This window comes from Micropterus dolomieu, linkage group LG14 (assembly GCF_021292245.1).
Source record: "Micropterus dolomieu isolate WLL.071019.BEF.003 ecotype Adirondacks linkage group LG14, ASM2129224v1, whole genome shotgun sequence".
NCBI classification, from domain to species: domain Eukaryota; kingdom Metazoa; phylum Chordata; class Actinopteri; order Centrarchiformes; family Centrarchidae; genus Micropterus; species Micropterus dolomieu.
This window is the reverse complement of record NC_060163.1, coordinates 13,159,777-13,172,464: the sequence shown is the minus strand read 5'-3', so window position 1 is coordinate 13,172,464 and position 12,688 is coordinate 13,159,777. Positions and strand designations below refer to the sequence as shown.

Below are 12,688 nucleotides of genomic sequence, written 5' to 3'. Positions count from 1 at the left end.
TGTCAAAGACCATAAAAACAAGACAGCTGTAGAGACTGAAATAGCGCTGCCTCCCCCTGTTATTCTTTGTCAGCCATTTTGACTCTCCTAAAATTTGTCAGACATCACCCTTCTTGGCCTGCTTTACCCCAATACACCTGTCTGTCCTTTTTTTAACCAGACAATCACTGGCCTGCTTTAAAATTAAAGTGGTTCGGAACTTTCATTCACTGGTATATTGACAATTGGCCAATTAAGTGATCAGTAACATTTGATTACTTAATAACAGGGCTTTGTGTCAAATTTAGTGCTTTTTTGGTATAAAAAAGTGCTTGTCTAGCATGAAAGCTTGAATAAAATGGCTTGTAATCCTGTTTATTATACTCTGAATTTCATTCAAGTTCTTGTCTGAATTTCATTCAAGTTCTTGGACAACGTTTAACATTTAAGAAAATAGTAATTTGGTAATATATCTCTAAGGTATAAGAAAAAGTATAATTTTGTTATCTGTACAGAAATATTAGAATCTGCATTATTGGCTCAGTATGTGTAAACATACCAGGAAAATAACTCTTTTTAAATTTTCCCTAAATGTAATTACACATGAAAGGACAATAAAGCTTAACAAAGAAAGTTATGTTTATTTTTTTTTACCTATTATGTATACAAGTAGGTGAAAAAAAGGTGTATTTATTGCAGGTGTGGATTAATTTCTGGTAACCGGACAGAATGACCAAAGGCTTTAACTGAACCCTTATGACAAGTCTTTGTTAAGGTGCCAGTATTAAACCATTTGATTTCAAATAACTACTTATTTTATATTTTTCCTTTCTGCAATCATGTAATGAAAACTTGTCAGGTATTATCATTTACTTTAACAATAACTAGCCACAGGGATTTCTCATACCATATCCACTAGGTCGAGTAGACAAAGATCAACTAGATATAGGCCACATTTGGAGCTATTATGAGCATCTTTAGCAGTTACAGTGTGTGACCAATTTTCAAAACCTCACATTAAAAAATAACTTGAGTGTAATAAGGAACAAACAACAATAGAGCAGGAGATCATAGATAATTTATAGACTATGGCGTAATAAGTAAAAAGCATACAGTATACTCAAGTTAAACACAAAATATATACAAATATATCTTAATAATGTAAATAACTTTGCAACGCAAACACAGTGACTGAAATTAAGGATTAAACACTGAGTCTACATCACATTTATTATCCTAAATCTATTAAGTTTTCTTCCTGAACAACCCCATCACCTCGTCTCCTCTTTGACCAATCAGCAATTAGTTTCTTCACTTCCTTTCCAAAATATTCATGCAATTTACTAAATTCCTCCTTGTTGCCTAAACAGATCCCTGACCACTCCCCCAAAGGTGGAGCAGGAGTGTTGATAGGCACCACGTTTGCGTTCCTCTTGGGCCAGAGTTTGGGTGATCTTTTGCTTGATGATTTGGATGACACGGTCAGAGCTTGAAGCATCGAGTTGGAGCTCAGACCGGCTCCGGCCCCGACACCCAGCGCCGGGTACGATGAGAGCGGTGAAGTTTGTGTGCTCAAGTAGTGTGCAGGATGTCCCGCCTCTGATGTGTTGAAATTTGGCGTGACAAAAGCGCTGGGTGGTTCACTGGAGAACTCGCCTAATGCATCTGAGGAAACAGCAAAGACAAGCAGAGAAACACATAAATAACCAAACAACTAAAGTCACATTAACAGAGAGAGAGAGAGAAACACCCATTCCTACAACTAATGGCTGCCCCGTGGTGCTAAAGCCACATTGTCTGTAGAGCACTAAGAATGTGTTAAACCTAAACAATACAAACACATCAACTTACATTTTCAAAAGATTTTATACTGATGAAAAAACAGTATCAGTGTTTGTTTTGTTAAAATGTTAATCAGTGTCAAACTACAGTAGATCTAGCCAGTGAGACCATTTCCTAACACCCCCCATGTTTTGATTTTATTGTTAAAATCATGCCCCCAGATTAAGGCTTACTGGATGTTTAAGTCAACAGAAACACTTCTGCCGTGACCAAAACACTCTTGACACCAAAATGTCTCTTTCTAGATCTAAAGGATCTAAAAGAAACCTAAAGACTGAGCTGGAGGACAGAGTTTACTGAGACTGCTACATTTCTCCTTCCCACCTTAAAACAAAATCATTAAACGCAAGGCCATTCATCAACTTCAATAAAAAACTCTAGGAAATAAAGTGAGCCAGGTTCAGTTGTGATAAAGAAGTTTCAGAGACTGACTGAAGACTTACATAGAGTGGTTTAATGAGCTGAGGAGATTTGCTTTGATTTTGATTTGATAGTCTTTATTGTACATGAGGGGCAATTCGGTTTGCCAACAGTAGTCAATACACATCATAAAACAAATAAATAAATAGAAGACATAAACACATATAACAAAAAGTAGATGTTATCATAATAAAGTTACCTTGAGATATAAAGCACTGCGTCCATGAGTCCTTTATTAATGTATGTGTGCAACAACATCTAGCCCTACAGCTTGTTTAAAACCCAACAGCTGGCGGAACAAATGATCTCAGATATCTGTTTGATTTGGCCCTTCTGGGGAAAGTATCTATACTCCTCGCTGATGGCAGCAGTTGAAAGCTCTGCATGAAGAGGGTATTGATGGTCAGCCAGAATGGCCTTTGACTTCTGAGTGGCTCTAACTTGATTAACACGTCCAAGATCATTCAAGTTAGTGCCAATGGTCTATTGTCAAAGTTTAACAATCTTTCCCAGCCTATTGTTTGTTAAGCATGCTGAGGATGCCAAACCAGCAGATCATTGCAAAAAGTTAAAATCGACTCAGTAACGGATGAATAAAACGTTTTTAAAAGCAGTCGGTTTACTTTCACAAGAAAAACAGTCTCAGTGCCAGCACACAACATGTGAACACAGAGAATGCCAACACCAAATCTGAAGGATACTTCCTGTCTGGGAATATTTATCCTCCCTACACCCACAGAGATTCCCTAAGTGTCCAGATAAGGTTATTGTTCACCTATCTATACATGTGTGAAGAGTCTAGTGGATATTGGTCCAAATCAAGACACATTGTGTGTCATTTAAGCCAAAACATGATCTCAACCTTGGGTTACCTAACAAATGGATAACAGTGCATCATTAGCAAGGCAGCTGTGTCAGTCATACGACCAAGCATCATCAGTGAGTAGATTCACATACATACAGCCAAAATACCATTTATACTTTATAATTTATTGCAATCAAATACAACAAAAAGCACAAACTACTAGTTAATATACCCCTCTTTGATAAAGTCTACAAATTTAGATCATGAGAAACTTGAGTTATTGTTTTAACAATGTCTGCCCCTGCTGACAGACAGATGTTATGAGATTAGTCTGTCTGCATACTGTGTACCACGACGTACATGTGGAGGCTGTTAACAGTGATGCAACGCCTCACACAGCTGCCCTGTAGAACAAAAGGCTGCTCTCTTTCACCCACAGATGAACAACAACAAAAAGAAGACGCAGCCTTTCAGTTTCTCACCTCTATACTTCTTCTCCAGGTCCATCACTAGCAGGGCCAGGTAGCTGTGGTTGGCCGACAGCAGGGCTTTAATCCAGCTCTCCTGACTGGCCTGGTCCTCGGCGGCAAACTTATACGTCCGCAGTCCCGGCTCGCTCCACACCAGCGAGAAGGCAAACTGCTCCTCGGACTCGCACAGCTGGACAGTGCAGCCCTCCAGGACAATCACACCCGCCAAGTCCCGGTCAGCGGGCCGGTCCTTGTAGAAGAGGAGGTTCCCCTTCAGCACAAACCAGCGCTTCTGATAGGAAGTCTTTATCTCACCCTGTGTGATAGTTGTGGCATCTGTGCTTTACTGACTCAGTTACAAATAGCTCATTTACTCAATTTCTTACACAACTGGTTTGGTGAAAGAAGCAGTTACAGGAAGGTTAAATGTTACAGTGCTTTATTAAATTGCTGATGCAAGCACTTTCGATGTGCTTAAAATATTACTTAAAAGCTGTATGGACCGACAGCAGTAGTAGGCTATTAAAGTAATTTATTCTATTTCATTGTATGTGCTTTTATTTGCCTGATTTTATTCAGTTGTAGTGTTATAATTTTACTCTTAATTTAACCTGTAACTTTGTTTTGAAAAGTGCAGCACAAAAAAAGTTAATTATTATTATGAAGACAAATGTGTCACATATTAATGGAAAAGTGGGTATTGTTAAGTGCGTTTTTAAAACCACATTTTAGTTTTGTTAATTGTTTAAAAGGCAAAATCACCACCACAATGTAGTCTACTTAATCTTGATTTTGAATACTGTTTTAATGATAGGTTTTATCCAAAGTGTCATACCTTCTTGTACAGATACCCTTCTTTATCCACGGGTGAGTTGCAAGATTCAAAATAGTTGACAATTTTTTCATTAAGCTTCATTTCAACATCACAGGCTGCTCAAAGCAGGAACCTGCAGTATAGAAAACAGCAAATATTAAGCCCACTTCCACATTTATTACTGAATGTCTGTTTATGTTGACCTAATACTAACTTTAACTCATGCTCGTGTCACAAGAACATGCTTCACGTCTCAAATTTAAAACGTTTAATACAGTCCAATACACCATTTAATGTCAGGTAAATCTTGTAGAACAGATGCCAAAGTCACCGCCATTAATAACTCGCCAGCTGTTTTCAAGGCAGTAACGTCTCGACATCCGTGTTAGCGTCGTATTGAACAATAATTGACTCTCTTGAATTTCGGTTCCCATTTGCAACGTGTCTACTTTAACTTTAGAAATTGCGAAACCCGACAAGTTCTCATATCCACACGCTTCTTTGTTTACTCACCTTTCTGTAGCGCGTAACCGTGCTGCAGTTTCCTCATGAGGGTGTGTGTCAATCACTTCCTGGTAGCGAAGGTGAGCGCACAGCTTCACGTCAACAGCACGAACTGCACTGTGTGTGTGTGTGTGTGTGTAAACAACGTCAGCTGCAGGCTCATTATAGGAACTAACTCAATGTTTCATTGGCGCCAGTCCAACTATTTTAATATGAAAAGAAAGCTTTAAAAAATCATTATGTTTCTTATGCAAAAGCTTCCACATCTTGGCACTGGGTTCACTGTCATTCGACCATAGGCACCTTGTCCAAACTGTTTTGCACTTTACTATTTTTTATTAATTAACATTAATTAACAGTTACATATTTGCCAGTGTGGCTTACCAGTAAGACAAGTTGGACCAACACCTTTGTGTCAGTACCTGTGTTGATTTGATTAATTACACATTTGTTTGGAGATTTACATCAGTAAAGTAATTTTAATTTGGTAATTCTGTGGCTATGATAGGGGGTGTTTCCAAATCTAGTTTCAGGACCTTGTGCTCACATGAACTTTTCTAAAAAAAACAAAAACAAAAAAAACAAGTTGTGTTTAATCAAATATCCACAAACTGACATATTATTATCCTTATCCATATTATTATAATCCTGGGTGCAGGCAGAATTATTCCAACATTTATTTATTTGATATTATATGTTTTAGGAAGCATACATGTTTACATTTGATGTAGTGTAATTGAGAGTTAGTGTAAAGCTAATTTTCATAGCACTGGCAGGTTTCTGGGTCCATGGTCATGTAATGAAGTTGCCAAATGTACTTTGTTGTGTGTGCTAAACTTCTCAAATACTTGACGTTATGCATACACAACGCACAGTGGATGGTTGGTGGTCAGTATAGGGGCCCAATAGTAAATCCGCCATAACACGTGTAATTGGCTGCAGCTGGCAGGGGGTAAATAAGTGCAGTAAAACAACCTATAAACTTTTTATTCTCTAGCATTTGAAATGAAACTGATACGAGGACCTGTAGTTTCGCAGATGTGTGTGTGTGTGTGTGTGTGTCAGTGGTGTGTATTGGTTATTCTGTGATAATCCCTAACATCTGGTGTGTAAAGTCAAGTGGGTGCATGTGATAATTTCTTACACATTCCAGCCTCATAATATTACTCAAACCAAATAACTCATAAGGTAAACATTACGCACGCCCACAGGAGGGATGAAAGGTGGTGTTTGTTGGTTATTACTTTTTAATTAATCAAGCCTTGACACCACAATACACCTTTGACTACTTGAATGTGCCTTTGGCCTTGTTAGGGAGTCTTCTGATTAAGGGTTTGCTTGAAACATCACTCACTGAGCTGGTTTTTTGGTAGTAATAAATACATTTATTTCTTCTGCTAATAACTATATAAATAAATATATCCGGCATACAGCAAGCTTCAGTCTGTCTGGAAAATGAGGCAATTTTAAGGACAACCATGCTTCAATCACTGTCTTCAGCATTTACTTATTTAAACATGATAGAACTCATTCTGTGCATGACCAAGAGGTGTTGCACTATATAACACTGTCACCTTTAGTCCAAACACTTCACTTATTTTGGCTGATGAGACCTCGAGTCAGGTTGAGGTTAGGTGGAGCAGACAAAACTCTTTGTACTAATAGGATTGACGGGGGTGTAACTTTTGGTGCACTAACATGTGCAACAAGAGTGAGCAAAAGGTCACCAATCTAATAAGCTAAAACATTTGAAATCACCTGTATGAACATATCATTAGTGTGCAGAACCTTTTGAAGTATATTTCTTTCTTCTGTTCTTTTGCTAATTGACCATTATATTAGTTAAAATTTCACAATTGACTCAATCTTGTTGGTTAAAAATAGTATTACACAGATATCAATTTAGATATTGATAGTATGCCTTTATATCTGTAAAGCTTTAGCCTCTTTGGTTAAGTGATTATCGTCTACAGCTCTGTTCCTTCATGATCAGAGGGACAAATACACCAGAGCAAGCAGCACACAACTGGCTACATACACCAGAACAGCAAGTAACACCTTAACTATTCCCAGTTAGTTAAAATATATTATCATTTCTTTACTAATTCTGTAGCTCATAACTTAAACACCCAGCAAATACTTCTTTATCTAAGGGCACAGACCAAAAATTGTCCTTCAGATTCTGCACAGAGTGAGTCTGCTGATTTTACTGATTTGAAGTTAATCATTGCTGTTGCTCCCTCCACACTTGCTGTAACTGTAAAATCTCTCCAATATGGATCTTCTGGTGTCTTTTCAGATTCTCCCCCCGACTGAAGCACTTTCCGCACTGGTTGCAGTAGTACGGTTTCTCGCCTGTGTGCACCCTCTTGTGTTTTTTCAAGTCTCCTGCCTGACTAAAACGCCTCCCGCACTGTACGCAACCATATGGCTTCTCTCCTGTGTGACAACGCTGGTGGATTCTCAAGTTCCCAACCCTGCTGAACGTCTTTCCGCATACAACACAGGGGTGCGAGTCGTCTCTCCTGAAGTGCTCCATCCTGATTTTTCTCCCATCAAATGCAGCCCTGTTGGTTTTTGCAAATCCATGCCTCCTAGGTATGCCATGATTTGAGTGGACAAAGACATGTCCGCAAGGTTCAGCACTGACTTGTGGCCTGTGCGTCTCAGCAGAGTTCTGACGAGAAGAGTTGAAGCTTAAATCCACGCATCCATTATACTGTTCCTGAAGAGGTGGTGGTTTTGATGTTGCACAGCCTGAAGGTTCTGGCTCTGTTTTAACAACAGCCAGATTTATCCCAACTGAGGTGCTGGAGTGAGAGGCGCATGCATTATTGGATGGGGCAACACTGATGTTCCTGTTTGCACTGTGTGATGTGTGGACTGTCATTGCCTCCTCTATAATGTGTGTCACCTCCTCTGCTTGTGCTTTGCAGTGTTCTGTTGTTTGTGTCAAGTTACACTCAGCTTGTGATTCAGTATTACTGTTGCTCTCCTGTTGTTTTGAATCCTGCTTCACATTGTGGTCAGGTTTGTGGCTGCTTATCGGTTTTTGCTCGGTGAGAGGGAGCTCTGAGTTCTGCCACAAAGAGAGCCCCAAATCCTGATCTTGATTTTGTGTATCTTCTTTGTCTTTAGATAACGGGCAAAGAAGTGTTATACTTTGACTAGGCAGCTCATGAATAACTTCACTTCATAGTAACAGAATTTATAATGATAAATACACCATGAAAATGACACTTGTTACCCACCTATTCTCTCTCTTGTTATCTTGTCCTGAAGCTCCTGCAGCCTTCTCTTAAGACTCTCGTTCTCTCTCTGTGTTCTGGCAGTTTTCTCCTGGTATTCTGACACCGTCTCCTTCACCACCTCCAGAACTTCTTGCACCGCTTCAGTCAGCAGCTTGGCCACACGAGCATTTAAACGTTCAATTTTAGACATCCTGAAATAAAAAATCACTCATGGTAAGAAATGACTGTGGACTGCTTATGCATAAGCATCTGCAAAGGGAGCTGTATGTTACTGTTATTGCGTAATCATTAATAGGAAATGTTTCACAAACACTGCTGTGTGACAACAGTGTACAGAAACGACTGCACATGAAGTTCCTAATCATAAACTGGTCACTGCCTGTATGTACTGTTTTGTTAAAAACATCCAATATAAAAAAAAGTTACAAATAATTTGTCTGGACAAGGACAATTAAATTAGCATTTAAAAAGAAGGGTTATATCCAAATACCACATGTAGAGAATCTGCGATGTAATGCTGCTTTTCAATGTTAACACATAATAGGAATATGATCCCATTTATGACCTGAGCTTTTAACGTTAAATCGTTTACACAGATACGTTTGGTTCGATATGTTGGTGGTACAGTCATCTTCACTCATACCAGTGTAACCCTGGGTGTTTAAAGACCACAAATAAGCTAGTTTCAGTGCTCTAACTAAGCGTGTTTACAACTGCTGTACCTGCGAGCCGAAGTTAGCGGCTAACGGACGTAGTAAGCTAACTCTGTCCGTTATCGTTTTCCCTTTTAAACTTCCACCAAAACCTCAATGCGGTCTGTGTTAGCTAGACGTTTAGGTTTAATTTATATTTAACCAACTTAACTAATAGGACATTTTTTAAAAACAAATATAAACAAGATAAAAGGGATTAAAAGGATCAGGACGCAACATAACAATTCGCGGCCTCCGGAAGAAGAACCTGCATTACGTCCACTGAGTTGGTTTTCAAAATAAAGGTCCGAGTTGAACGCATTTCTCTAATTTCACATCTGACCCGCAGCAGTTAACTTCACCTCCTACTGAATTCGTCTGTTTCATCAAATCAAATTTAAATCGTTATTGTCCTGTGACATCATACTGCCAATTAAATGCTTCAGAACAAATGAATGAAAACTGGGATTTCAGGCTTTGTTTGTGTAATTGTGTTACAACACAAGAGAACAACTTTGTAACACCTCCATGCTTAAAAGTAACCAAAACTGTGTTATTTCTTATATTATTTTATTATATTATTGTGTTTCAGCATTACCTATTGTGGATACAGGGAATGACAACATTTAAAAAATAAATACATAAAGAGGTGGCCAGTAAAAAATGTAAATTTTCAACTATACATGCTGTGGTCTGTTAAATATTGATATAAAGTTGGAAACATGACATTCCCCATTCCCATAGACAAGCGCATAAAGCATAAAGCTACCTTAATTTACAAGAGTACACAGGGTTTCTTGCTGGAGGTTGAATGACTGAAAAAAGCACGCACAGCCTCCTCAGACACCTCATCCAGTCCATCATAGCTGATTGAAGCACACTCAAGATATTTAACAGCTTTTATTTGCTTTGCCACAAGGAGAATGGGCACATTAGGGCAATGGTCTTTAACCTCTTGATGCCATTTGCGCTTGACATTCTCATAGGATGTTGGGCTATCAATGGAGAAGCAGATGATGATGACATTGACTTCGTTGTAGCTCAAGGGGCGTAGACGGTCATATTCCTCACTGCCAGCGGTGTCTCCAAGGCTAAGGTTGACAATCTGGCTGTCTACATTAAGCTGGGTCCGGTACAAGTCGATATAACCTGGTTCCTTAGGAAAGATCTTTCTGATGTAGGTAAAGAGTAAGTTGGTCTTTCCTACTCCACTGTCTCCAACAACCACACACTTGACACTCTGCATTACTGCATTAACTTCGTCTCCAGAAATTCTGAAACACAAAACGTCCTGCTTAACAGGTTAAGCAAACAGAGGTTTCAGATGACATGGATTTGCATTACGATTTAACACTTCAACATCTGCCCCATGTTAAAAAAAACTTTATTGTCTATTTGTATAGTGACATTGGGTTTGATATGTGCTTTTTCAGGCTAAAATTGGATTAAAGATCTAGAATGTAGACTTGCTCAATGAGAGTGAATGAAAGTCTACATTCACAGTGTTTATTAATGACCAATAATGGTGGCAGACACAACATCAATTAACAGAACAAATCTGTTGAATCGCATTCTTTTGGCGTGGTGTGTGTCCTGCAGCTTGCCTATGTGGGAACTGAAAGAATCATGTATGTGGTTAAGTAGGCAGCCTTTTAAACCCAACATCAAGTTTAAACAAGTTACGTCCAGTTGGGAAGGAAATAGAAGTGGAAATTTTGCAGTTGGGAAATACCATTTCTGTACTTAAGAGCAATTCTGCTCAGTAGCCAATGTTGCTCTACAACAGATGCAGACAGCACTACAGATGTTTCTGACTGCTCCCTGGGGTTCATGATATTGTGTCCCCTAATAATTGGTGTCATGGGGTTGCTTTAACTCAAATGTGATGTCTTATTGACCAGTGATTTAACTAAATGTTGAGGGATGGTGGTGGTTTAAAAACATTACACTGAGTTGCTATAAAAGAAAAGGTAAAAATAGCCACTGCTGCAAGTTTGTGGCCTCAAAAGCCAGTCTAGTCTTGAAAGTTTAACATCTGATAATCTCATCTGGTTTCAAACTTGAGACACATGTAATGCCGATTTGTCCAAGATGGACCTGTATTATTTGTAGGGCATATATTTTTTTTATTTCTGCCCAGCCTTGTAAAAGAGATCAGCTATTTATCATTTATATATGCTGGATTTACTACTAAATACACCACTGCCTGACATCTCCCACCAGAATACAATTCATTTAATCCCTAATAACTAATTTGCCCTGAGAGGGATTGACTTTAAAAACACACTCAGACAATTAGTTCAGTACTTTTCGATACACTAGCAGGCTACAATTTGATCAGTGCTTTTGCAGAGTTTTTAAGTTGACACCATGATGTCTGGTTTGGATGGGGGCATTCATGTTGTGTAGGATCATTGTAAATTAATCTATAAAAACCACAAAGTACCAAACACTTTTATTTGATTTGGGAATGAATGTGGAGGTGAACACAAGAACCTTAGCGACAAGTAGCCTAATACAAATCTCTAAATATTTAACAAACCAGCAGGAACATAACAAATTATTAGATTGTGCTTGATGCTTTAACGTTGACATGTGCGATAAGCTTCCTTCGTTGATAAAAGAAGGCACAGTTACTTTTCCATGTAACACTCTTAAAGCTACATGATTTTCTAAATAGGATTGCAATAATGCTCAGCTGACCTCCACAGGAAGGTTCGCAGAGGATTACTCAAATTTAAAGAAATTCACCACTCTGCCTCTTTCACTGTCCAACCGCGGTGAAGATAGTTTAAAGTTGCTCACCTCTGATGGCTCGCTTTGAACCAACGGGGGTTAGCTTAGGGACCATCAATAAATTCAAATTGTGAAAACAGTGTTATGGGAAAATCATTATTTATTTCAATAGATTCCAAGTCATGTGACACAGGGACTTCAAACAAATGCCGAATTGTAGTACTGCAGTAGGCAAATGAGACACACCGCTTCATATTTGATTTGAGTGCATTTTTTATTTTATATTAATATTTATTCATAATTTATTGAAAAAAGAGCTGTTTTTTTCAATAGCTTCCAAGTCATGTGACGCAGAGACTTCAAACCAATGCCGAATTGTAGTACTACACTAGGCAAATGAGACACACCGCTTCATATTTGATTTGAGTTCATTTTTTATTTTATATTAATATTTATTCATAATTTAAGGAAAATAATGCCTTCTTTTTCAATAGCGTCCAAGTCATGTGACATAGGGACTTCAAACCAATGCCGAATTGTAATACTACACTGGGCAAATGAGACACACTGCTTCATGTTTGATTTGAGTGCATATTTTAGAGAGAAATACATGCAATACATACATACATGCAATACAATACATGCAAGGTGCCAACTGCTGATGAGAAAGAAACTAATACTCGTTCACACACACTCACACAACAATGGCACAGCCTTCTGAGCAAATACAGAGGGGGCATATATCTTCCATGTAGTGGACAACCGCTCTACATCTAAGCAACAGACATTGAAATAAATAAATATATATATATATATGTTACGAAAGATTTATTTTAATTCCACAGGTCCAGTGTGATGGCTGTGAACGGTGGTTCCATGCTCAGTGTGTGGAAATGGACAGCACACAATATGAAGAGGCAAAGAAAGGAAACTGGGAATGTCCGTTGTGTAAATAAAGTGTAAAGAAAATGACTGACTCTGTGTGGTACAACTGCAGTTGTACAAGAGGTGTGTAATATGTGTAACAGGTAGTAGTACTATTCGGCATTGGTTTTGAGTCCCTGAATCATTTGAAATGGAATCTATTGAAGAAAAAAATATAAATAAATATTCATATAAAATAAAAAATGCACTCAAATCAAATATGAAGGGGTGTGTCTCATTTGCCTAGTATA

The 12,688-nt window shown here is 38.3% G+C and overlaps 3 protein-coding genes across 4 annotated transcripts; all 3 read right to left on the bottom strand.

Annotated features, from left to right (window-relative positions):
- Positions 1–600: 600 nt before the first annotated feature.
- LOC123983339 (sesquipedalian-1-like) lies at positions 601–4,947 on the bottom strand. 2 transcript variants are annotated; one of them, XM_046069564.1, is made up of 4 exons: positions 4,844–4,947; positions 4,352–4,463; positions 3,529–3,832; positions 601–1,644 (listed from the first exon to the last, which is right to left on the bottom strand). In XM_046069564.1, exons 2-4 carry the CDS (start codon positions 4,430–4,432, stop codon positions 1,211–1,213), a joined length of 819 nt encoding a protein of 272 aa, XP_045925520.1. In that variant the 5' UTR covers positions 4,433–4,463; positions 4,844–4,947; the 3' UTR covers positions 601–1,210. The 2 variants fall into 2 exon arrangements, with proteins under 2 accessions (XP_045925520.1, XP_045925521.1); XM_046069565.1 differs by lacking the exon at positions 4,844–4,947 and adding an exon at positions 4,618–4,792.
- Positions 4,948–6,196: 1,249 nt separating this feature from the next.
- LOC123983338 (zinc finger protein 180-like) lies at positions 6,197–9,053 on the bottom strand. The gene is made up of 3 exons (XM_046069563.1): positions 8,808–9,053; positions 8,086–8,276; positions 6,197–7,966 (listed from the first exon to the last, which is right to left on the bottom strand). Exons 2-3 carry the CDS (start codon positions 8,273–8,275, stop codon positions 7,059–7,061), a joined length of 1,098 nt encoding a protein of 365 aa, XP_045925519.1. The 5' UTR covers position 8,276; positions 8,808–9,053; the 3' UTR covers positions 6,197–7,058.
- Positions 9,054–9,519: 466 nt separating this feature from the next.
- Positions 9,520–10,023, bottom strand: LOC123982930 (rho-related GTP-binding protein RhoG-like). The gene has a single exon (XM_046068900.1). The coding sequence runs from the start codon at positions 10,021–10,023 to the stop codon at positions 9,553–9,555; it is 471 nt and encodes a 156-aa protein (XP_045924856.1). The 3' UTR covers positions 9,520–9,552.
- Positions 10,024–12,688: the final 2,665 nt, after the last annotated feature.